The sequence below is a fragment of the Pristiophorus japonicus genome, chromosome 14 (genome assembly GCF_044704955.1).
Source record: "Pristiophorus japonicus isolate sPriJap1 chromosome 14, sPriJap1.hap1, whole genome shotgun sequence".
In the NCBI taxonomy this organism is placed as follows: domain Eukaryota; kingdom Metazoa; phylum Chordata; class Chondrichthyes; family Pristiophoridae; genus Pristiophorus; species Pristiophorus japonicus.
In genome coordinates this window covers 71,255,311-71,281,448 of record NC_091990.1, presented here as the reverse complement: position 1 = coordinate 71,281,448, position 26,138 = coordinate 71,255,311, and the positions used below count along the sequence as shown (strand labels likewise).

The 26,138-nt window shown below is 51.4% G+C and overlaps 1 protein-coding gene and 1 non-coding gene across 2 annotated transcripts in view; both read left to right on the top strand.

Annotated features, from left to right (window-relative positions):
• The window catches only part of mtch2 (mitochondrial carrier homolog 2), a 55,967-nt gene extending 38,564 nt beyond the window's left edge, over nucleotides 1–17,403 (top strand). Inside the window, exons 8-13 of the mRNA XM_070899290.1 lie at nucleotides 1,358–1,417; nucleotides 3,651–3,750; nucleotides 4,683–4,730; nucleotides 6,092–6,159; nucleotides 6,973–7,048; nucleotides 16,039–17,403. Coding sequence (XP_070755391.1) covers nucleotides 1,358–1,417; nucleotides 3,651–3,750; nucleotides 4,683–4,730; nucleotides 6,092–6,159; nucleotides 6,973–7,048; nucleotides 16,039–16,125 — 439 coding nt within the window. The 3' untranslated portion in view covers nucleotides 16,126–17,403. The remainder of the gene's footprint in view (nucleotides 1–1,357; nucleotides 1,418–3,650; nucleotides 3,751–4,682; nucleotides 4,731–6,091; nucleotides 6,160–6,972; nucleotides 7,049–16,038) is intronic.
• LOC139280451 (small Cajal body-specific RNA 14) lies at nucleotides 13,581–13,712 on the top strand. Its single transcript, XR_011596703.1, has one exon. It is a non-coding gene; the product is annotated as a small Cajal body-specific RNA 14 (non-coding RNA).
• Nucleotides 17,404–26,138: the final 8,735 nt, after the last annotated feature.

Sequence of the window (26,138 nt, the reverse complement as noted above, 5' to 3'; positions counted from 1 at the left end):
AGTGCCATTCAAGCCACGGAGCCTGCTGGCAGTGTGTATCTGACCGAAGCAGGCACTGGGCTTTCTAGTGTGTGTTGGTAAAATATCTCTAAATAGTCCACAAGTGATTCTTGAGATTTACCTCCAAATTACACTCGAGCATGATGAGCGGAAGTGCAGGAGTGTGTGTGTGTGGAGTGGTGCACGGGTGTGTGTGTGTGGAGTGGTGCAGGAGTGTGTGTGTGTGTGTGTGTGTGTGTGTGTGTGGAGTGGTGCAGGAGTGTGTGTGTATGTGTGTGTGGAGTGGTGCACGAGTGTGTGTGTGTGTGTGTGTGTGTGTGTGTGGAGTGGTGCACGAGTGTGTGTGTGGAGTGGTGCAGGAGTGTGTGTGTGCGTGTGTGGAGTGGTGCAGGAGTGTGTGTATGTGGAGTGGTGCACGAGTGTGTGTGTGTTTGTGGAGTGGTGCACGAGTGTGTTTGTGGAGTGGTGCACGAGTGTGTTTGTGGAGTGGTGCACGAGTGTGTGTGGAGTGGTGCACGAGTGTGTGTGGAGTGGTGCACGTGTGTGTGTGTGTGTGTGGAGTGGTGCACGAGTGTGTGTTTGTGGAGTGGTGCACGAGTGTGTGTGTGGAGTGGTGCACGAGTGTGTGTTTGTGGAGTGGTGCACGAGTGTGTGTTTGTGGAGTGGTGCACGAGTGTGTGTTTGTGGAGTGGTGCACGAGTGTGTGTTTGTGGAGTGGTGCACGAGTGTGTGTTTGTGGAGTGGTGCACGAGTGTGTGTTTGTGGAGTGGTGCACGAGTGTGTGTTTGTGGAGTGGTGCACGAGTGTGTGTTTGTGGAGTGGTGCACGAGTGTGTGTTTGTGGAGTGGTGCACGAGTGTGTGTTTGTGGAGTGGTGCACGAGTGTGTGTTTGTGGAGTGGTGCACGAGTGTGTGTTTGTGGAGTGGTGCACGAGTGTGTGTCTGTGGAGTGGTGGTGCACGAGTGTGTGTCTGTGGAGTGGTGGTGCACGAGTGTGTGTCTGTGGAGTGGTGGTGCACGAGTGTGTGTCTGTGGAGTGGTGGTGCACGAGTGTGTGTCTGTGGAGTGGTGGTGCACGAGTGTGTGTCTGTGGAGTGGTGCACGAGTGTGTGTCTGTGAAGTGGTGGTGCACGAGTGTGTGTCTGTGGAGTGGTGGTGCACGAGTGTGTGTCTGTGAAGTGGTGGTGCACGAGTGTGTGTCTGTGGAGTGGTGCACGAATGAACTGTTAAATCGATGTCAGCAAATATGGCTTTAAAACCCTGAATGTGAGGCTGTAGGTATTATGTAGGCATGGTCAGAATGCAGACACCTGATTCTTTCTGAAGATTAATTGTTTCATTTTTCTATAACTCGACAGCGGGATATTCGATTCTGTAGTAACAATCTATCAAGAAGAGGGGATTCTGGGCTTTTTTGCGTAAGTATAGATTGAGTGGAGTATGTGTTGTGAATGAGACCGTGAGGTATACTGCTGGTACCTGCAAATGCCACCACCGATTTATGATGGGGCCTCGGGCCGGGGGGTGGGGGGGGGGGGTGCTCATGGGATTTCTGTAATGGACACCCAGTATCCATAGAGCAGGGGGGTTGCATAGCTGCTGATCTCGGCGGTTTATCTATGGGGGTAAGTTTAGTGACTGTGACAGGAGCCTGCAGACAGTGTGGCTGCACTGTTTACAGGCGACATGTAATGCACAAATTTTCACACCACGAGTGACGTCTAAAGTGTCCTGGACAGGAATGTGTGATGACTCATCACAGGAGAAACCCAGATATCCTGCAGACCCCCGCACCCCACGCGCTCCCCTCTTCCCCTCCCCCTCCCCCCCCGCCCCACCATTCCCCTCCCCCCCCCCGCCCCGCCATTCCCCTCCCCCCCCCCGCCCCGCCATTCCCCTCCCCCCCCCCGCCCCGCCATTCCCCTCTCCCCCCCCGCCCCGCCATTCCCCTCCCCCCCCGCCCTGCCATTCCCCTCCCCCCCCCCCGCCCCGCCATTCCCCTCCCCCCCCCCGCCCCGCCATTCCCCTCCCCCCCCGCCCCGCCCCACCATTCCCCTCCCCCCCCCCGCCCCGCCATTCCCCTCCCCCCCCCGCCCCGCCCCACCATTCCCCTCCCCCCCCCCGCCCCGCCATTCCCCTCCCCCCCCCCGCCCCGCCATTCCCCTCTCCCCCCCGCCCCGCCATTCCCCTCTCCCCCCCGCCCCGCCATTCCCCTCCCCCCCCGCCCCGCCATTCCCCTCCCCCCCCCCGCCCCGCCATTCCCCTCCCCCCCCCGCCCCGCCATTCCCCTCCCCCCCCCCCGCCCCGCCATTCCCCTCCCCCCCCCGCCCCACCATTCCCCTCTCCCCCCCCCCCGCCCCGCCATTCCCCTCCCCCCCCCCCGCCCCGCCATTCCCCTCCCCCCCCCCCGCCCCGCCATTCCCCTCCCCCCCCGCCCCACCATTCCCCTCTCCCCCCCCCCCCCGCCCCGCCATTCCCCTCCCCCCCCGCCCCGCCATTCCCCTCCCCCCCCGCCCCGCCATTCCCCTCCCCCCCGCCCCGCCATTCCCCTCCCCCCCGCCCCGCCATTCCCCTCCCCCCGCCCCGCCATTCCCCTCCCCCCCGCCCCACCATTCTTCCCACCGCCCCGCCATTCCCCATCCGCCCCGCCCCGCCATTCCCCTCCCCCCCCCCACGCCCGCCATTCCCCTCCCCCCCCACGCCTCGCCATTCCCCTCCCCCCCCCGCCTCGCCATTCCCTTCCCCCCGCCCCGCCATTCCCTTTCCCCCCCCCGCCCCGCCATTCCCCTCCCCCCCCGCCCCGCCATTCCCCTCCCCCCCCGCCCCACCATTCTTCCCACCGCCCCGCCATTCCCCATCCGCCCCGCCCCGCCATTCCCCTCCCCCCCCCCACGCCCGCCATTCCCCTCCCCCCCACGCCCGCCATTCCCCTCCCTCCCCACGCCCGCCATTCCCCTCCCCCCCACGCCCGCCATTCCCCTCCTCCCCCACGCCCCGCCATTCCCCTCCCCCCCCACGCCCCGCCATTCCCCTCCCCCCCCCCACGCCCCGCCATTACCCTCCCCCCCCCCCCACGCTCCGCCATTCCCCTCCCCCCCCCCCACGCCCCGCCATTCCCCTCCCCCCCCTCACGTCCCGCCATTCCCCTCCCCCCCCCACGTCCCGCCATTCCCCTCCCCCCCCACGCCCCGCCATTCCCCTCCCCCCCCCCCACGCCCCGCCATTACCCTCCCCCCCCCCCCCACGCTCCGCCATTCCCCTCCCCCCCCCCCACGCCCCGCCATTCCCCTCCCCCCCCTCACGTCCCGCCATTCCCCTCCCCCCCCACGTCCCGCCATTCCCCTCCCCCCCCACGCCCCGCCATTCCCCTCCCCCCCCACGCCCCGCCATTCCCCTCCCCCCCCACGCCCCGCCATTCCCCTCCCCCCCCACGCCCCGCCATTCCCCTCCCCCCCACGCCCCGCCATTCCCCTCAACCCCTTTCCCCCCCCCCCCCAAGCATACCCTGTTTTCACATGCTTCCCCTCAATTACAGCAGACTCGCCCTGGGTGGGTGGGGTGATGGTGTGTACCCCTCTATTGCCATGCCGGGTGAGGGGGAACGGGAATGTGTGTACCCCTCTAATACCGGTGCTGTGTGTCTCTTTGCAGTGGCCTGATTCCTCGGCTCCTGGGTGACATGATTTCCTTGTGGCTTTGCAATTTGCTGGCTTATCTGATCAACACCTACGTATTGGAGCCCCCCAGCCAGGTAGGTCATTGAATTATGATGCTGCTTCCATCGAGCTGAGGTCTGCGAAGTTCCGTCGGGCGGGAAGGGTGGTGAAATAACTTGAAGAAGCTAAGTTTTTACCCTGGTCGTACGTATGCTGATTGGAGAGTTTAATGGCTTCCTACCCACCTCCAGGTCAGAGCCCTGTCCATATCCCTGGCTGCTCCCCGATCACCCTTGGGTGGGTTGGCCATGACAATGGCTCACCACGCTGGGGTGGATTTGCTGCCAGGGTGATAAATTGACCTTTGGATGGGTGAGGTTTGGGGGGGATGGTGGGTGGGTGAGAAATGGGGTGCATAGAACTGTACCTCAGCAAGGAGTCGACTGGGGGAGGGGATGGTGCACGGAGTGAAGCCGAAGAATTGATTCGAGGCCCGCTGTGGGAGATGCATTGTGTGGGGGAGGGGGTTATTTAGTGGAGCTGCCTCTCACACACTGGTTTCCAGCTACATTGTGTAATGCTGTCGGTTCCACTTTCTGCACCAGTCTGTGGTCAGTTGCAGGTCCCAGCTCATCCCCAGTAATTGCAGCCGCCCAACATTACACCCTGCAGCACTCTCGGACTTCGCAATGATTTCACTCTGTAATTAGCGGTTATCTTTCTGAGAAACGCAGACTGATCCAAATTATTATAGACTGCAAAAAAAAAACTGCAAGTCCTGGAACTCTGACATCAAAACAGGAAATACAGCAGCAACTCCCATTTGCAGTGCCTGTTTTCGTGGAACCAACAGGGGAACGGGAACGTACTGAGCAGCCGGTGCCAGCTGGCGGGTGTGGGGCAGAAGTGTAAGTGTGTGGGGCTGGACCCTGGGGCCTCAGGCTGGACCATGGGGGAGCTTCATGTTGAGCGGTGAACAGCTGGTAGACCTGTTGTTTCTGACTGTTTTACTCTCGACTTGTTTCAGGGCTCACAGATCGGGGAGCTGAGGAGTTACTCGCAGGCTGTGACTGGGGTGAGTGCCGTTGTGCTTCCGCTATCTTCCCTTCCAATTACAGCAGCAATCTCATCGCCGCTGCATGAGTGCTGCTCCACTGCGCAGCCTTCAGACACGGTGAAACTAACTGTCCTCGTTGTCAGCAGCTGCCCCTATATGTTAAACTGTACGGGGCGTTGGTAAGACCCCACCTAGAGTATTGCGTACGGTTTTGGTCCCCATATTTAAGGAGGGATATACTTGCATTGGAGGCTGTTGAGAGAAGGTTCACTGGGTTGATTCCTGAGATGAGGGGATTGTCTTATGAGGAAAGGTTGATCAGATTGAGCCTATACACATTGGAGTTTAGAAGAATAAGAGGTGATCTTATTGAAATGTATAAGATTCTGAGGGGGCTCGACAAGGTGGATGCAGAGAGGATGTTTCCCCTCGTGGGGGAATCTAGAACTGGGGGCATAGTTTCAGAATAAGGCGTCGCCCATTTAAATCGGAGATGAGGAATTTCTTCTCAGAGGGTTGTAAATCTTTGGGATTCTCTGCCCCAGAGAGCTGTGGAGGCTGGGTCATTGAATATATTTAAGGTGGAGATAGACAGATTTTTGAACAATAGGTTATGGGGAGCGGGCGGGGAAGTGGAGCTGAGTCCATGATCAGATTAGCCATGATCTTATTGAATGGCGGAGCAGGCTCAAGGGGCCAAATGGCCGACTCCTGCTCCTGTTTGTTATGTAAACTTAACGTTGCTCTCGAAGGTTAACTGATGTATAGGGCAGCTTCTGTCCCCCTGGGGCCTGCCAGGTGTGGGTAAGGGAGAAGGAGCACTGTCACAGGCAGCCGGTCAGAGCTGCCAGCCAGGGCTCTTTGAAAGGCCAGGCTCCTTCTCTGAGCCTTTGCGACATTTGTTTTTGAGAAAAGGTTGGCGATTGTTTTGACTGAGTCCTGAAGTGATGTCAGCGGCTCCAAGGCAGGGGCCTCCTTATCCAGGCTTTAGCGCCTCCTGCGTCAATAATCGGGTGTGGGCCCCACAGACAAGGTGCAGGGTGGTGGAGGGGGTGGGGTCAAACAGCAGCCTGCGGGTTTGGGGGTCCCGAGGTTTGGGATCAATCCTAAATCAGGGCACCGAGTTGGGCTGGAATCAGCGCTTGGCAATAGACAGCCATTAACAGGGACCTGGATGTTCATGTTGCCTCCTGAGTAATTAAACCTGAAAGCAGAGAGCGCCTGGGAGCTGGTGTCCTGCAGACTCAGTTGCCTTTGCACTGCTGTTGCAGATACAGAACGTTTCAATGGTGTGTGAGCTTTTGTTGCTGGTCTATTGCCGTGATCTCCCTCGGTGACGGGCATTCCTTCACGCTGTCTTTCTGCTGCTTTCCTTTCAGTTCCTGGCCAGTATGCTGACCTACCCCTTTGTGCTCGTCTCCAATCTGATGGCAGTCAACAACTGTGGGTGAGTCGGCCCTTCGTTCTTTTCTCCGTCCCCAGTACAAAGTGAGGCTGGGCTCCAGGAAACGAGACACCGACGTGTCTCACCTCTCCGCTCAAACCCGCTTACCTGGGTGGAAGCAGACTTGCAATCTGTATTCAACTTGTTTGTGTCTGGTCTAATCGTTCGTCGAGGTGAAGGATGTTGGTCCTGGGTAAAAGTGTCAGCATTCGACATCCCAGGGGCAGGTACAGCACGGGTGAGATACAGAGTAAAGCTCCCCCTCCACTGTCCCATCAAACACTCCCAGGGCAGGGACAGCACGGGTTAGATACAGAGTAAAGCTCCCCCTACACTGTCCCATCAAACACTCCCAGGGCAGGGACAGCACGGGGTTAGATACAGAGTAAAGCTCCCGCTACACTGTCCCATCAAACTCCTTCAGCACCATACTGCGTGTGGAATGCTGCTCCCCATTGGATTGGAAAAGTTGATTGCAGTCCGGAAAGCTTGGTGTTGTACATAGTGTACCATTGAGTGTCCCATCCAATGCATCGTCTGTGGGTGCTTGGCCCTGTGAGGCTGTGCCAGCAACAGTGGATTGATGCAAGGAGTGAGATTGAAGAGTGACGGCTATCAGAATGTCAATCACAACAAGTGACAGGCCTGCTGTGCAATGCATCAGAAAGGAAAAGGATCATGGCCGCCTTGGAGGGTGTGTGCACGTGAGTGTATGTGTCGCCCCCTCCTGTGCTGAGCTATCTAACAACAGGCTGTACCCACTGATGGGGCTCGTTGTTGAATCACTGTCTAATACGTCTAACACTCTCTTCCCAGCCTGGTTGGTGGCCTCCCTCCCTATGCAGCTGTGTACACTTCATGGATTGACTGCTGGCGCCAGCTGAGCAGAGAGGTGAGTAGATCCGCTGGTTTGATGCGCTACTTGTGCTGTAAGCTGTATAGGTCTGCTGTAACGGCCTGCACTCACTGCGCAGTCACTGTGTGGAGCCTCCCTGGCCCCTGAGATTGATGGAGTGGAGAGTGAGCGAGTCGGCCCAGTTGATATCTGGGTCAGCTGGCACAGTACCTGTCGTTGCTGTATGTCCTCGTGGGCTCAGTCTGTCCGATTCATCCTTTTGCATCCCAGTGGTTCACCCCGAGCCCAGGCCGGTACACATGTAATGAATGGTTCTTCTTCAACTTAACCAGCTGGAAAATTACACCTTTGTCAAGTTGACGCAGGAAAGTCTGGCCAAGGGCTGCAATTAGAGAGGCTTCAGGTCTGAGATCTCTCCAACAGTTTAAAGCAAGTCAGGGTTGGAAAAGTTGGGAAATGTCTGTTTTGTGACAAGCAAAAAAGCAATGGTGCTTTTCAGTGAGAATCCTGTCTGCAGCACTGTTTAATACAGGTGATCAGAAAGACCCAGGCTGAGCAAAAACTGTCCAAGGGTAGGTGTCCGTGGCATATTCTGACTCTACACACTGGTTAATTAGAAGAGGCGGCAGTGGAATCACACGGAGAATGGACTGAAGCAATTAACAGAATATAACTAGTCGGTCCAGAGGACAAGTCCAGAAGTTCACAATTCACTGGTCAGACCTCATGAGGAACAGTGTGTTCAGCTCTGGTCACATCACAAAGAACATAGACACTGCAGAGAATCAGACTGATTTAAAGTATCATGGGGGTGAGCTAGGAGCTTTACGGGTCAGAGAATGATTGGGGGGGGGGGGTGGTGGGGGCACTGAGCTTTGGGAAGAGCAGATTCTCTGAATGAGCACAAGTCCCGAGAATTGCACAGTAATTGGAGAGTCCTGAGTTTTCATGTCCTGCAGCAAAATGTGGTGTTTAGTTGTACCCATGAGGTCAGGAGTTCCACGTCTTCAGGCTGATTAACTTGTGGATACGAGAAGAACATGCAATCTGTGGCTAGAGCTGTTTTTTATCCACTTAATCTCTTTTGAGAAATGTTACAAACACTTGTTAGATCAGGGCTGCCCACAACCACTTCACTGGTACCAGTCAGCCAGGATTGGCACTAAACCACATTGTAATTCCAATTTACAGAATTTTATTGTGGCTTCATTCATGTTCATTTCAGTAAATGCACCCCCAATCCAAGGGAAGTGAGGAAAGCTGGCATTTGATCCTAGTTTGGAGCAATTCTGCTATGATTTTATATACATATGTAAAAGAGTAAATCACGCACACTAACGATTTGTGGGGAGACCTGGAGGTCAGCTCTTTGTCTACTCTCTATGTGCGATGCTGAATAAGTCTATGTACTGGGTAAAAGAAACAGGAGTAGGCCATTCAGCCCCTCAAACCTGTTCCACCATTCAGTGAGGTCATGGTGTCCTAACCCCATCCACCCAGCCTTGATACCTTGTCCAGCAAAAATCTATCGATCTCAGATTTAAAATTATTGATTGAGCTAGCATCATCTGCTTTTGGTGGGAGAGAGTTCCACAATTCTACCACCCATTGTGTGAAGGCGTGTTTCCTAATTCCTCTCCTGAATGGCCTGGCTCAGATTTTAAGATTATTTTAGGGAATCCAAAGGGAATCCAAAAGTCTTCTATAGGCATATAAATAGTAAACGGGTAGTAAGAGGAGGGGTGGGGGGGGTGGGGCCGATTAGGGACCAACAAGGAGACCTACACATGGAGACAGGGATGGCTGGGGTACTAAATGAGTACGTTGCATCTGTCTTCACCAAGGAAGAAATACTGCCAAAGTGAAAGATGAAGTAGTTGAGATACCGGATGGGATAAAAATTGAAAGAGGAGGTATTGGAAAGGCTGGCTGTACTTAAAGTCGATAAGTCACCAGGACCGGATGGAATGCATCCTAGGATGCTGAGGGAGGTTAAGGTAGAAATCGCGGAGGTACTGGCCTTAATCTTCCAATCCTCCTTAGATACGGGGGTGGTGCCAGAGGACTGGAGAATTACAAATGTTACACCATTGTTCAAAAAGGGGTGTAAGGATAAACCCAGTAATTACAGGCCGGTCAGTTTAACCTCAGTAGTGGGGAAGCTTTCAGGGACAAAATTAACAGTCACTTGGACAATTGTGGATTAATTAAGGAAAGCCAGCACGGATTTGTTAAAGGCAAATCGTGTTTAACTAACTTTTTGATGAAGTAATAGGGTTGATGAGAGCAATGCGGTTGACGTGGTGTACATGGACATCCAAAAGGCGTTTGATAAAGTGCCACATAACAGGCTTGCCAGCAAAGTTGAAGCCCATGGAATAAAAGGGACAGCGGCAGCATGGATACACAATTGGGGAAGGAAACCGAGAGTAGTGGTGAACGGTTGTTGCTCAAACTCGAGGAAGGTTGAAATTTAACAGAAAAGTGTGAAGTGATACATTTTGGTTGGAAGAACGAGGAGAGGCAATATAAACAAAAGGGTACAATTATAAAGGGGGTGCAGGAACAGAGATACCTGGGGGTATATGGGCACAAATCGTTGAAGGTGGTCGGGCAGGTTGAGAAAGCTGTTAAAAAATCATACGGGCTCCTGGGTTTTATAAATAGAGGCATAGAGTACAAATGCAAGGAAGCTTTGATGAAACTTTATAAAATTCGGCCTCAACTGGAGTATTGTGTCCAATTCTGGGCACCACACTTTAGGAAGGATGTGAACGCCTTGGAGAGGGAGCAGAAAAGATTTACGAGAATGGTTCCAAGGATGAGAGACTTCAGTGACGTGGATAGACTGGAGAAGTTGGGGTTGTTCTCCTTGGAGCAGAAAAGGTTGAGAGGAGATTTGATCGAGGGGTTCAAAATCATGAGGGGTCTGGACAGAGTAGACCGAGAGAAACTGTTCCCATTGGTGGAAGGATTGAGATTTAAGGTGATTGGCAGAAGAACTAAAGGCGACATGAGGCAAAACTTCTTTACACTGCGAGTGGTGAGGATCTGGAATGCACGGCCTGAGAGGGTGATGGAGGCAGATTCAATCGTGGCTTTCAAAAGGGAATTGGATAAGTACCTCGAGGAAAAAAATGTGCAGGGTTCCGGGAAAAGAGCAGGGGAGTGAGACTAGCTGAGGTGTTCTTGCAGAGAGCCGGCACGGGCTCGATGGGCCGAATGACCTCCTGTGCTGTAACCATTCTATGATTCTATTCTATGTCCCCTTGTCCTATACACCCCCACCAATGGGAGAAGTTTCTATCTACCCTATCAATTCCTTTCAAAACCTTAAAAGACCTGAATCAAATCACCACCTATATTCCAGGGAATACAATCCTGGTTTGTGTAATCTCCCTCCATAATCTAACCCTTGGAGCCCTGGTAGCATTATGGTGAATCTCTGCTACACTCCTTCCAAGGCCAAACTATCCTTTCTAAGGTGTGGTGTGCAGAACTGTACACAGTGCTCCACATGTGGTCTAACCAGGGCTTTGTATAGCTGCAGCAAAACTTCCTCCCCTTTAAATTCTAACTTGAGATAAAGACTAACCTTCCAATAGACTTTTTAATTATTTTAAAGACATAAGGAGTAGGAGCAATATTCCCTCTAATTTTGTTTTTGTATTGAGAAGCCGGCAGCATAGGTTTCTGAGGGCACTGCGCAGCCCTGCAGCTTACAGGGAACATTATTATCATCATAGGCAGTCCCTCGGGATCGAGGAAGACTTGCTTCCACTCTAAAAGTGAGTCCTTAGGTGGCTGAACAGTCCGATACGGGAACCACAGTCTCTGTCAACGGTGGGACAGACAGTGGTTGAGGGAAGGGGAGAGTGGGACAGACAGTGGCTGAGGGAAGGGGAAGTGGGACAGACAGTGGTTGAGGGAAGGGGAGGGTGGGACAGATAGTGGTTGAGGGAAGGGGAGGTGGGACAGACAGTGGTTGAGGGAAGGGGAGGGTGGGACAGATAGTGGTTGAGGGAAGGGGAGGTGGGACAGACAGTGGCTGAGGGAAGGGGAGGTGGGACAGACAGTGGTTGAGGGAAGGGAAGGGTGGGACAGACAGTGGTTGAGGGAAGGGGAGGGTGGGACAGACAGTGGTTGAGGGAAGGGGAGGGTGGGACTGGTTTGCTGCACGCTGCCCGCGCTTGGTTTCTGCATGCTCTCGACGATGAGACTCGAGGAGCTCAGCACCCTCCCAATGCACTTCCCCCACTTAGGGCGGTCTTTGGCCAAAGACTCCCAGGTGTCAGTGGGGATGTTGCACTTTATCAGGGAGGCTTTGAGGGTGTCCTTGTAACGTTTCCTCTGCCCACCTTTGGCTTGTTTGCCGTGAAGGAGTTCCGAGTAGAGCGCTTGCTTTGGGAGTCTCGTGTCTGGCATGCGAACTATGTGGCCTGCCCAGCGGAGCTGATCAAGTGTGGTCAGTGCTTCAATGCTGGGGGTGTTGGCTTGGTCAAGAACGCAAATGTTGGTGCGTCTGTCCTCCCAGGGGATTTGTAGGATCTTGCGGAGACATCGTTGGTGGTATTTCTCCAACGACTTGAGGTGTCTACTGTACATGGTCCATTGTACTGTACATGTACATAGTACAGGGAGCATTGAGCAGGAGTAGGCCATACGGCCCCTCGTACCTGCTCCGCCATTCAATAATGAGCATGTACATCCCTCTGGGATAGAGAATTCCGATGCTTCACAATGCTCTGTGAAGAAATATCTCCTCATCTCAGTCCTAAATGGCCGAGTTCTAGACTCTCCAGCCAGGGGAAACAACTTCTCAGCATCTACCCTGATGAGCCCTCTCAGAATCTTGTATGTTTCATTGAGGTCACCTCTCAATCCTCTAAACTCCAGAGAATATAGGCCGAGTCTACTCGATCTCTGCCCATATGACAGCCCTCTCACTCCAGGAATCAATCTCGTGAAAATTCATTGCACCCCCTCTAAGGAAAGTATATCCCTCCTTGGGTAAGGAGGCCTAAACTACACACAGTGCTCTAGGTGTGGTCTCACCAAAAGTCTATTATAATTGCAGCAAGACTTCCTTATTCTTGTAATCGAACCCTCTTACAATAAAGGCTAACATACAATTGGCCTTTCTAATTGCTTACTGTACCTGCTTATTAACTTTCTGTGATTTATGTACAAGGACACTCAAATCCCTCAAAATGCTAACATTTACTAGTGTCTCATCTTTTTTTTTAAACTCTGCTTTTCCATTCTTCCTACCAAAGTGGATAATTTCACACCACACTCCATCTGCCACACTCTTGCCCAATCACTTAACCAGTCTATCCCTTTGTGTCCTTCTCACAGCTTACTTTCCCACCTAGCTTTGTATCGTCGGCAAACTTGGATATGTTACACTCGGTCATCTCATCTAAGTCATTGATATAGATTGTAAATAGCCGAGGCCCAAACACTGATCTTTGGGCACTCCTAGTTACACCCTGCCATCCCTCAAATGACTCATTTATCTCTACTCTGCTCTCTGTCCATTAACCAATCCTCAATCCATGCAAATATATTGCTCCCAATCCCATGAGCTCTAATCTTGTGTAACAACCTCTTGTGTGGCACCTTATCAAATGCCTTCTGAAAATCCAAATATACTACATCCACTGGTTCCCCCTTATCTACCTTGCTAGTTACATCCTCAAAAAACTCGTAATTTTGTCAGACACGATTTCCCTTTCATAAAACCGTGTTAACTCTAAACATATTGTGATTTTCCAAGTGTCTTTAATAATAGATTCTAGCTTTGTGACTATTACTGATGTCAGGCTAACTGGCCTTTGGTTCCCTCCTTTCTTGAATAGCAGGATTACATTTGCTACCTTCCAATCCGCTGGGACCTTTTTTTGTACTTGATGACTACATTTTAGTGATCTGTGTACAGGGATCCCGAAACCTCTCTGGACCTCCACTGTTCCTAGCTTTTCACCATTTTAAAAAATACTCGCATATCTTTATTGGTCCATAATGGATGATGTCACACTTGCCTGCGTTGAAATCCATCTGCCAGTTTTGCCCACTCACTTAATCTATCAATGTTCCTTTGTAATTTTATGGTCCTGTCTACACTTCTTAATATGCCAACAAATTGTGTGTCATCGGCAAATTTGGTTTTATGGATTTTTCTTGTGTTATCCAAGTCATTAATAAATATAGTGAATAGTTGAGGCCCCAGCACAGATCCTTGTGGGACACCACGAGTCACTTCCTTCCATTATCCCCACTCTCCGTCTTCTACTGCCTAACCAATCTCCCAACCAGCCAAAAACCTTCCTTCAATTCATGAGCTTTAATTTTAGCTAACAGTCTCTTGTGTGGAACCTTATCGAATGCCTTCTGGAAGTCCGTATAAACTCCATCCATATACTCCATCCATAGACATTTCTCTATCTGCTGCTTTAGTTACAACTTCAAAACATTCAGTGAGGTTTGTTAGACACGACTTCCCCTTTACAAAGTAGATTGGAGCAGGTGTAAATGAGGCTTGGCCTGCTCCCTCTCGCCCCTCTCTGTGGCTGTTCCTCAATTGCTGCATTATCCAGCTGATATGATGCAGCCAGAATATGCCACACAGATTAAAATGGTTCCCACCGACAGGCCCTCTGGAGTTGCCGGGGGTTTCTGTGCGATGGTTCCAAACATCTCTCTACTTCTCCAATAGGCTCAGCTCCAAGACTGGGGAATGGTGCAGGTGGGTGGTGTTTATGTAGCTGACCACGACTAGGCTTTACACTTTCCAAGCCTTATTAGGAACATAGGAACTGGAGGAGACCATTTAGCCCCTTGCGTCTGTTCCGCCGTTAAATTGGATCATGGCTGATCTGTACCTTAACTCCATCTACCCACCTTGGTTCCGTAACCCTTAATACACTTACCTAACAGAATCATCACTTTCCGTTTTGAAATTTTCAATTGACCCCCAGCCTCAACAGCTTTTTGGGGAGAGAGTTCCAGATTTCCTCGACCCTGTGTGTGAAGGAATGCTTCCTGACATCACCCCTGAATGGCCTAGCTCCAATTTTAAGATTATGTCCCTTTATTCTGCACTCTCCCATTAGTGCGTCGTACCATGTGGTGAGGTACTGGGCCAGAGAGGACCGGTAGGCCCCAGCCTCCATCTCCGCTCCTTCCTGCTAGCTGCTCTGAGGTGGGGTGGCATTCCGGACACTGCAGCTGGCCTCAGTCCCGAGGTTAGATCCCAGCAGCTCCTCCCAATCTCAGTGGAGTACAAGGCGTCCAAGCCATGGAGGTCCCAGCGTCTGTCATGGGGCTGGGTTGTGACTCTGTTCCTGGCTCCAGTGGTCCTCGCTGTTCCTGGCTCCAGTGGTCCTCGCTGCTCCTGGCTCCAGTGGTCCTCGCTGCTCCAGTGGTCCTCGCTGCTCCTGGGTTCAGATGGAGGAAAATCATTCCGATTTCCCACTGCTAATGGCGGGTCGACCCCAAACAGAACATGCACGAGTGACACGTTGGTGACTGGAAGGCTGTATCCAGTGGGGTTCCGCAGGGCTCAGTGCTGGGCCCCTTGCTTTTTGTGGTATATATCAATGACTTAGATTTGAATGTTGGGGGTATGATTAAGAAGTTTGCAGATGATACTAAAATCGGCTGTGTGGTTGATGATGAAGAAGAAAGTTGTGGACTGCAGGAAGATATCAATGTACTGGTCAGGTGGGGAGAATAGCAAATGGAATTCAATCCGGATAAGTGTGAGGTACAGGTGCAGCATCCAAAATCCGGAGTTCTGGAATCCGGAATGTTCCTGACTCCGGGACAATCCATGGCAGGGTTGTCTGCAATCCGTAAAATGTTCCAAACCAGATGACCCTGCCAACCTCGGGGTGCCACCCCCCCTCGCCCCACCTGAACACCACCTTGCTGGGACCCGCCCGACAACAACCTCGGCGGGTCCGGACGGTCCAAACCGTTTTGGCGGGAAACCCCCCCCCCCAGGTTTTCTGGCGTTCCGAAATGCGGAAATAGGCGAATCTAGCCTCAGGTGTTTCCGGATTCGTGACGTCAGCAAGTCCGGAATCCGGAACAGCCTAGGTCCCGAGGGTTCTGGATTTTAGGCGCTGCACCTGTAATGTATTTGGGGAGGGCTAACAAAGAAGGGAATACACATGAAATGGTAGGACACTGAGAAGAGGAACAGAGGGACCTCGGAGTGCAGGTCCGCAGATCCCTGAAGGTAGCACGCCAGGTAGATAAGGTGGTTAACAAGACGTATGGAATACTTTCCTTCACTAGCTGAAACATAGAATATAAGAGTAGGGAGGTTATGCTTGAACTGTATAAAACACCAGTTAGGCCACAGCTGGAGTACTGCGTGCAGTTCTGGTCACCACATTACAGGAAAGATGTGATTGCACTGGAGAGGGTACAGAGGAGATTTACGAGGATGTTGCCTGGACTGGAGAATTTTAGCTATGAGGAAAGATTGGATAGGCTGGGGTTTTCTTTGGAATAGAGGAGGCTGAGGGGGGGTGGGTACTTAATGCGGTGTATAAAATTATGAGGGACCTAGATAGAGTGGATAGGAAGGACTTATTTCCAAAGAAAACAGACCCAGCCTATCCAATCTTTCCTCATAGCTAAAATTCTCCAGTCCTGGCAACATCCTCGTAAATCTCCTCTGTACCCTCTCCAGTGCAATCACATCTTTCCTGTAATGTGGTGACCAGAACTGCATGCAGTACTCTAGCTGTGGCCTAACTAGTGTTTTATACAGTTCTAGCATAACCTCCCTGCACTTCTATTCTACGTTTCGGTTAATGAAGGCAAGTATTCCGTATGCCTTCTGAACCACCTTATCTACCTGGCCTGCTGTCTTCAGGGATCTGTGGGCCTGCACTCCGAGGTATGTGTGCAGCACCAACACAAGGCCCTTTGCCCCAGCTTGGTCTCCAGCAGTTGTCTCCCAGTTTCACTTGAACGGTTCTTTCTCCTCACACTTTATTTGTCTCTTACAGGGGAACATGAGCCGAGGAAACAGTCTGTTTTTCCGGAAGGCTCCGGCTGGACGGATGTATGCACTTGACCAGAAACGATTTGTGTAGCTGTATGAGGCGACGAGCCGTGAATGGGAAGAATGAGAGGCGGGGGCGGGGGAAATCTGATTTGTATGATTTTGTTTACAATGATGTACCTGCAGTTTTTAATGATGTATTGTTGATCCACACTGGCACAATGTGTTATTTTATGATGGAATGAGATGCTCCGATTTAAAAAGGAAAGACTTTTATTTTAATTCCCTGTTACCCAGCGGTTTGTTCGAAGGCCGGTCTTTGTGGTTGGCGGGCAGGGGGGGGGGGGGGGGCAGTAGGAGTGCCATATCCCTGGGGATTGGGCACTTTGAGCCTTCCCCACATCCCAGCACCGTTCCAATAAAATCTTGCTGATCCTGCCTGCTCTTGCCAGTGTTGGTGATCAAAGGGGGGCGAGAGTTGCAATGGGTTCTGTTACCACGGTTACGTACCATCCACTTCCACCAGCATTGTAGGCCTGTCTTGCTGGTGAGAAATGTACCTGGGAGGGGTGGAGTTTATTCCTGGTCCACTTGTCATCTTGTTCAACGCTCTGTTGTCCTGCAACAAATGGGCAAGAGTTACAGGGTGTGAGGGAAAGGCTCTGTACACAATCGTTCACTGACCTTGACCCTTTTAGTAACCGGGTAGAGATGGGTTCTCCAAGGGAGCGTCTGCTGAAGGTTTAGGAGGCTGGGGGACAGTACCGAAGACACCGTGTACCTCACCACATTGCTCATTCTTCCTGTCTGGGCTTCGAGCCATCAGCGTTGGCTGAAGCATCTCCGCCAAGCCCGATCCCTGTCCGCACACTTTCGCTGGGACGCTGGCTCGTTACCCACCCGACCCCCCCACCCCCGACAGTCCAATTCTAGCGGTAGACCTGCAGCCTGGGCTGCGATCAGCTAACTTCACTCAGACTACGGATCTCTCCTGGGCTCTTGTGATCTCCATTGGCTCAGTATGGTGCTGCGTGGACCAGCAGGGAAAGACAGGGCACGGGTTTCCTCCGTTCTATTTGTAAATGTATTCGCTTTTGTTCTTTCTAATCCGGTAAACACGACTCAGGTCGGCTGACACCAGGTGGCGAGCCGGCTGATGTGAACATTTCCAAACCCCTGGGACAGTGCTGCCTGCAGTGGGACAGTACTGCCTGCAGTGGGCAGTGCTGTACAGTCTCTGGTTGTGTTTCAGTGTGCCTCACACTGAGGTACTATAAGAGAGCAGTAAAGCGGGCCTCTATAACTCGGATTCATTAACTGCCATATGTTGAAGTCTACTCAATAAAGCAGGTTTGCGCAGCACTGTGAATTTTCCAATAATGTTTCATATTCTGACAGTGGCTCTTCTCCAGGCTAGACAGAGTCTGGCCAAACTCTAAACCACTTTGCTTGTTCCATAAATGTAATCCTGCTGAGTTCAGTTTAGAAAGCTAATTAAAATGTTTGATTCCAGTACAAACGAGACAATTTCTGCCTCTTCCCAACTCGGTACAGCCCCGAATTTGGAGTTTGCATTTCCCTTTCCTTTCTCTTCAATCTCGATGAGAAGTGTAGTGAACAGTCCCATCGTCACTCTTCTGCATCCACCCTGACAGCTCGATCAGGGCTCAGTGTAAAGCCTCAGCTCGAAGTGACCGCCAGAGATATGTTGTGCAGCACACAATGAAGGTTGTTTCGCTCGATGAAGTGAGAAGCAGGGTATTTTAATGGGCAACTTCCATCAATCTAATGTGGATTGGGAAACCCAGGGGCTTTGGAATTGCAAGTTGGTAAATGGAATCGATGACCATGTGCGGCAGAGAAGGGACAAGTGTGTGTGCTCATCGCAAACGACTATTTGTAAATGACCCAGATAATGTACAAGGAAATAGTACCCCTCCCACGCTCCCCTTCTAGGACAGCGACCATACAATGAAGTTTCTATGTTTCTATGTTTCAACATGATCTTGGATTCTGAAATACAAAAGTTCAGGAGCCAGGTATATAACTTTAAAAAGGGCTGTTAAAGAAATTAGGGAAAAACTTAAGCAAAACAATTAGGGGAGGATGTTCAGGTACACTTCTTGGGGACAAGTGAAACACCTTTTAAAGTTACAATGCCGTGTGTGTGTGCAGCGGAAATACTTAAAACCAGCAAGCACAGATGAAACAAACCTGTATTTAAATAGATTAATAAAGAAATCAAAAGTGAAATAAAGAGGAAAAAAAACCATCTCCAAATGCTGCAGGGGAAGGAGGGTTCGCTGATGAATATAGGGACATGCACAAACGCATTGACCGGTTGTTTGGAAAGCATAGCTACAGACAAGTTTTTTCAGTACTGCAACATAAGAGGGCGGTCAGAGAAGAGAGAATCATAAAAGATTGAAGTAACTATTTGTACTGTACTTTTTTGACAGACAGCTGTCCGTCCAGCCCCCCGCCTGCCCATTCTGCACTTTTTTTTGACTGACAGACAAGCCCCAGAGGCATGCACTTGGACTGGGGTAAGGCACTTTGACTGGACCTTGTTGGGGAGCTCTGTCGCTTCAGGAAGTCAAAGTGGATCAAGTTACAATTTGCAAAGTCAGTGAGACCTTGGGATGGGCGGTTCCAGTTACACATTCCAGGGTGCGGCTTATCCTCCAAGGGGACCAATCATAGACAAAGGGTGGAGCATGGCAGCCATTTTCACAGTACAAATAAGCACGTCCATTTATATAGCGCTTCACAGAAGTATGAGACAATAAATTTGGCACCGAGCTACATGAGAAATTAGGGCACGGGCTTGGTCAAGGAGGTAGGTGTTAAGGAGCATCTTGAAGGAGAATAGCGAAGTGGAGAGGTTTAGGGAGGGAGTTCCAGAGCTTGGGGTCTAGGCAACAGAAGGCATAGCCACCAATGGTTGAGCGTTTATAATCAGGGATGCTCAAGAGGGCAGAATTAGAGGAGCGCAGACATCTCACGGGGGGTGCTGGAGGACATTAGAGATAGGGTGGGGACGAGACCATGGAGGGATTTGGAAATGATGAGAATTTTGAAATTGAGGTGTTGCTTAACTGGGAGCCAATGTAGGCCAGAGGGCACAGGGGTAATAGATGAGCGGGACTTGGTGTGAGTTGGGACACGGGCAGCCAAGTTTTGGATCACCTCTAGTTGACGGGAGGGTAGAATGTGGGAAGCCAACCAGGAGTGTATTGGAATAGCCAAGTCTAGAGGTAATAAAGGCATGGATGAGGGCTTCAGCACCATATAAGCTGAGGCAAGGGTGGAGACGGGTGATGTTATAGAGGTGGAAATAGGCGGTCTTAGTTATGCTGCGGATATGTGGTTGAAAGTTCATTTCAGGGTCAAATATGACACCAAGGTTGTGAACAGTGTGGTTCAGCCTCAGACAGGAGTTGGGGAGAGGGATGGAGTCAGTGACTTGGGAACAGAGTTTGGGACGGGGACCGAAAACAATGGCTTCGATATTCAATTGGAGAAAATTTCTGCTCATCCAGAACTGGATGTCGGACAAACAGTCTGACAATTTAGAGATGGTGAGGTAGAGCTGGGTGTCATCAGTGTACATGTGGAAACTGACGCTGTGTTTTTGGATGATGTCGCCAAGGGGCAACATGTAGATAAGAAATAGGAGGGGCCAAGGATAGATCCTTGGGGAACACCAGAGGTAACGATGGGGGGGGCGGGAAGAGAAGCCATTGCAGGTGATTCTCTGGCTACAATTAGATAAATAAGAATGGAACCAGGTGAGTGCAGTCCCACCCTTCAGAAAGGGCGCAAGATCAGGACCAGCGGCATCCCAGCAAACAGCGCAAGAGAGCCGAGCAGCAGGATTTCGGAAAGGACGCGAGATCGGGACCAGCGGCGACCCAGCAAATAGCGCGAGAGAGCAGTGCCAACATCCGGGAGGGTAAGTAGTAAAAGTAAATCAAAGTGTGATGTCACAGGAAAGCAGGGCAGTGATCAGTTGGTTAGTATTCTCTCTTTTTTTCTTGGGCATTGGTTTAAATTAAGAGCCGGGATTAAAAACTAAACATTCAAAACTTGAAAACTTAATTAATTAAATGAAATACATTAGCAATGGCAGCGGAGGCGATGTATTGCAGCTGCAACATGCGAGAGATTGGTGGGCACCAGTGTGACCCATGGCGACCACATCTGCAGCAAGTGTTGACTGCTTGAGGAACTTCGGCTGTGCATTAATGAGCTGGAGTCCGAGCTTCAAACACTGCGACACATCAGGGAGAGGGAGAGTTACCTGTGTTCCAGCTGGCAGTCACACCGCTTAGGTTAAATAATTCAAATTTGGTCAGGGACAGGAGGGTGTGACTACGAGTGAGGCAGGTCTGGGGATCCAGGAGGTAGTGATGGAGGAGCCTCAGCCTTTGCTCTCGTCCAACAGGTTTGAGGCTCTTACTTCCTGTGTGAATGAGAGCAGGGACTGCAGGGAGGATGAGCAAACTGACCACAGCACCGTGGGACAGGGGGCCATTCAAGTTGGGGAAGTAAAAAGAAATGTTGTAGTGGTAGGGGACAGTATAGTTAGGGGGATAGATACAGTTCTCTGCAGCTGAGAGCATGAGTCCCGAAGGCTGTGTTACCTGCCCGATGCCAGGGTTAAGGACATCTCCTCTGGGATGGAGAGGAACTTGGAGTGGGAGGGGGACGATCCAGTTGTCATGGTCCACGTGGGTACCAACAACAAGGTAGGACTAAGAAAGAGGTTCTGCTGAGGGAGTATGAGCAGCTAGGGGCTAAATTAAAAATCAGAACCACAAAGGTAATAATCTCTGGATTACTACCTGAGCCACGAGCAAATTGGCATAGGGTAAATAGAATCAGGGAGTTAAACACTGGGCTCAAAGACTGGTGTGGGAGAAATGGGTTTTGAGTCCTAGCGCACTGGGGTAAGAGGGAGCTGTTCCGTTGGGATGGGCTTCACTTGAACCGTGCTGGGACTGGTGTCCTGGAGAGCTGAATAACTAGGGTTGTAGAGAGGGCTTTAAACTAAATATTGGGGGAAGAGCGTTCAGGTGAGCGGAAATTTAAAAAGTCAAGGAGAGAGGAGAAGGCAATTGAGCAGGGTAGCAATAGGGGTAATGTGTGTGACAGGAAGGAGCAGAGTGTATACACATCAGAAAGTGGGGTAATAGCAGGGAAAAATGGTAAACAGACAAAATTAAAAGCTCTTTATCTGAATGCACGCAGCATTTGTAACAAGATAGATGAGTTGACGGCACAAATAGATATAAATGGGTATAGAACATAGAAAATAGGTGCAGGAGTAGGCCATTCGGCCCTTCGAGCCTGCACCGCCATTCAATGAGTTCATGGCTGAACATGCAACTTCAGTACCCCATTCCTGACAGCCATTATAGAGACGTGGTTGCAAGGTGACCAAGGCTGGGAACTGAATATTCAGGGGTATTTGACATTTCGGAAGGAAAAGGAGATGGGATAGCTCCTTTAATAAAGGATTAGATCAGTGCAATAGTGAGAAATGATATTGGCTCAGAAGATCAAGATGTAGAATCAGTTTGGGTGGAGATAAGAAATAATAAGGGGAAGAAGTCACTGGTGGGCGTAGTCTATAGGCTCCCTAACAGTAGTAGGACAGAGTATAAATCAAGAAATAATGGAGGCTTGTAAGAAAGGTATGGCAATAAGCATGGGTGATTTTTGTCATGTATGTAGACCAAGTATACTAACTGTATAATCACATAAGGTGTGCCACCAGAGGGCACTGCAGTGGGAGACCTGAGGGTCACCTGCATAGGTGTGCAGAGTCTAGTATAAAAGGCTGCCCACCATGCCTGTGCCTCACTCTGGAATTACAATAAATGGGACTAAGGTCACAACAGCTCAAGCACAATGTTAGACCTCATGGAGTCATTCATTAGAGTATTAAAAACATAACAACTGGCGACGAGATTACGAACTTTCACGCAAAAATAACTAACATTGGTGCATTATAAAAGTTCTCAGAGGGTGAAGATTGGGAAGCCTTTACGGAGCGGCTTGACCAATATTTCGTAGCAAACGACCTGGTAGGCGATGATCCGGCCACGCTGGCAGATAAGCGCAGAGCTATCCTGTTGACCAGTTGTGGGCCCGCGGTTTAAGGCCTTTCAGGGACTTGCTTGCACCAGAGAAAACAATGACCAAGTCATACGAGGAGTTGAAATTGCTAATTCGGGACCAACTCAAACCGAAGGAGAGCATCGTCACGGCCAGGCATCGATTATATACACACCGCCGTCCCGAGGGCCAGGAAATCGTGAAGTACGCTGCCGACCTCAGGAGGCTGACAGGACCATGTGAATTCGGCGCATCCCTCACCGATGCGTTGCGGGATCTCTTCGTAATTGGCATCGGTCATGAGGCCCTTCTTCACAGGCTACTGTCTGCCGAAACCACCGTCACTCTGCAGAAGGCCATCAGCATCAGCCAGGCGTTCATCACCTCAAGCTGCAGCTCCAAGCAAATGATGACTCACTCTCGGGACTCAAACCCTGTAAATAGAATGGCGCCTTTCACAGGCAGAGCTGTTGAACGTGAATCTGCCCAGAGCAGAGCCTACAGGCCTCCGAGTCCTTTAACTTAGAGTCCGCCGAGGAGTGCAAACGTAAGTTGTGTAGCACCATGCTGGCGTTGCGGAGTTAATCACAGGGCTCATCAGTGTCGGTTCAGAGACTATGTGTGCAAAGGCTGCAGCACAAAGGGCCACCTCCAGCGAATGTGCAAAAGAGCTGTGACTCACCACGTGGAAGAGGAGTCAGCAGATGGCTGTGAATCCAGCGCGGATTACGAGGAGATGGCTAGAGAGGCAGCTCAGTCCCAGGACGAAGTGTATGGAGTATATACCTGCACCACAGATTGTTCTCCAGTGATAATGGAAATTGAGATAAATGGTGTTCCAGTCTTCATGGAAGTGGACACGGGGCGAGTCAGTCAGTAATGAGCCAGGAAGCCTTTGAGAGGCTATGGAACGATCAAGCTGAACGACCCAAGCTGGTCCTGGTTCAGGCAAAGCTGCGCACCTACACCAAGGAACTGATATCAGTTATTGGTAGTGCGGATGTAAGTATATCCCACGATTTACCATTGTGGATTGTTTCAGGTGATGGACCAATGCTACTTGGAAGAAGATGGATGGGGAAGATTCATTGGAACTGGGAAGACTTCATCCCTCCAGCGATCGACGTCCCCCGTGCTCAGAGGCAGAGCAAGCCCCCACCTTCGGTTGGACCAGACACCGGAGAACAGATCCGCGCAGCCCCTGAGGCACAGACCGCTCATCACGACGGTGTGGCGCTGATCCATCTGAGACGACCCGAACGCATCTTCCCGGTTTCAGTGGCAGAATCCCTGGGAAAGAAGATCGCGGTAATCGACATCATGGACAGGGAAAAGATGGAGTCCAAACCATGAGGTACAGCGCTAATGGAGCAATGACACGTGGTTCCACGCAAGGAAGATGATTGGGTTAACAGTAGTAAGGCCATTTTAAAGGAGGCCAGCAACCCGCCATTTTTGAATGAACTGCTTGAAATTGGTAACCAATGTAAAAGTCCAGCTGTAACGAGCAAAATGTTGTTGAGCGATGTCGGGTGAAAATTGCAATCAGCCAATGTAGTGGGCAAACACCAAACAGTTGTATAAGGTCCAGCGGGCTACCCAATGCTGTAGCTTGCGTCCCCGGGACCAGAACGATGTATCATAAAGTGTCCCCACAGCTGACAGAAGTAGACAAACCGCAGAGTTATCGATCCCTGGAGAGCAGAGGCACTGGTAGCGACATCCTGCCTCAGATCGGTTTAACATTGCAGGCACCCGATGGCATGAACCGCCACAGGTCAGAAACAGTAAACTGCGCCTATGCTCACAGTCGGCTACTTTCGCCCACCACCCGGGTGGAAAAGGCGCAGCCCACAAACCCACTCACCACCACAGCAATGCCCAAGAGCGAAGGGTCACCTGCAATGGCTCCTCCGAATGGGACCTGGACCAGCCAGGATCCCAAACTAGAGAGTGCCCACAATGGTGCCCTCAATGAAAGCGAGTCAGCAGTCCTCTGCGAACTGCTAGACAAGATAAGGCAGCCCCACCGTCGCTTAGACGAAACGCTCACTCGCTCAGACCGCTTCCCAGGGAGTAGCAGCGACATTGTGCAAACACAAAGGACAGGAAGGTCACAGACACATCAGCTGTCTTTGGGCCTGCCCGACACTAGGAGTAATGGCAAGAGCCCTGAGCTCCGGCAACTCGAGCAAAATGAGCTCACCTCACCCACAGACCCACTAGCATGGGGCGCTGCGCTGCCACCAGATGACCCAGATCTCATCCGGCCATGCTGGAACTAGACTGTCCTTGTGTACCTGTACTGATATATCTGTACTGATCATGTAAATGTCCAACACAAAAAGAAACACAACTGTAATCCACCCAACAAATGTACCAGGATGTAAATGTAAAATGTGATGAACTTGAATGCAAATTGCATGTAACGGGCCATTAGCATGATCTCTGTGTGCGGGGTGGGGGGGGGGGGGGGGGAAATGGAGTGTCATGGACTCACAACCAGAAACCACTGGGACCTCCACTGGCAACAAATCTCACTACCAACCCCCCCAAGCTAGAAGCAACCCGCCAATGGTCAACCAGGAAGAATAAACCTTCACTTTATTCCCAGGACTGAAGAGTGCTGATCCTGGGTGGGACCTCCCCTTTTATACCTGGAAGCCCAGGTGAGGAGCTCACTCCCTGTGGTCAGGGTGTGCATTACAAGGGTACAGGTACAGTATGCATGAGTTACAGTTACATACTTATAGTCATTGCAAGATGGTGAAATACATGACATCACCTCCCCCCTTAGGTCTTTTAGTTTCAGAGGTTAAGTCTATCGGGTGGTCGACGCTCTCTCGTGGAGCGCCGCAGTTGTGGCTCTGTTGGCTGAGCCTCGGCACGTGTCTCTGTCACTTGAGGTGATTCCGGCCTGTCCGGGCTGGCCGCAGGGACTGTGCATGCTCAGGGCTGTGTTTGTTGCTCGTGCGCTGGCAATGGTGTGGGTGCTATCTCATCATGCTCTTCTTCAGGTTCCTCCATGTCTGCACTGAACCTTGTCTTTACTTGGTCCAAGGGTTTGCAGCATATCTGCCCATTGTTTAGTCTGACCACCATGACCCTGTTTCCTTTTTTGCCGATTACAGTGCCCTCAAGCCATTTGGGTCCCAAAGCATGGTTAAGAGCAAATACCGGGTCATCTATTTGTATACACCTCCCCCTTGAGCCTCGATCATGGAGCCCGGTTTGGGACTGGCGCTTGCCCTCAACAATGTCTGCCAGGGCTGGGTGAATGAGGGACAGCAGCATCTTGAGCATGCGTTTCATGAGGAGTTCCGCTGGCGGGACTCCCATGAGAGAGTGCGGCCGGGACCTGTAGGCCAGCAGGAGGCGCGATAGGCGGTACTGAAGGGAGGGTCCTTGGATGCGTAGCATGCCCTGTTTTATGATTTGGACTGCCCGTTCCGCCTGGCCATTCGAGGCCGGCTTGAACGGCGCTATCCGGACGTGCTTGATCCCATTGCCCAACATAAGAACATAAGAATTAGGAGCAGGAGTAGGCCATCTAGCCCCTTGAGCCTGCTCCGCCATTCAACAAGATCATGGCTGATCTGGCCGTGGACTCAGCTTCACTGACCCGCCCGCTCCCCATAACCCTTAATTTCCTTATTGGTTAAAAATCTATCTATCTGTGATTTGAATACATTCAATGAGCGAGCCTCTACTGCTTCCTTGGGCAGAGAATTCCACAGATTCATAACCCTCTGGGAGAAGAAATTCCTTCTCAACTCGGTTTTAAATTGACTCCCCCATATTTTGAGGCTGTGCCCCCTAGTTCTAGTCTCCCCGACCAGCCTAGTGAATCGTCTCTGTACCCCCTCCAAAGCTAGTATATCCTTCCTTAAGTAAGGTGACCAAAACTGCACGCAGTACTCCAGGTGCGGCCTCACCCTGTACAGTTGCAGCAGGACCTCCCTGCTTTTGTACTCCATCCCT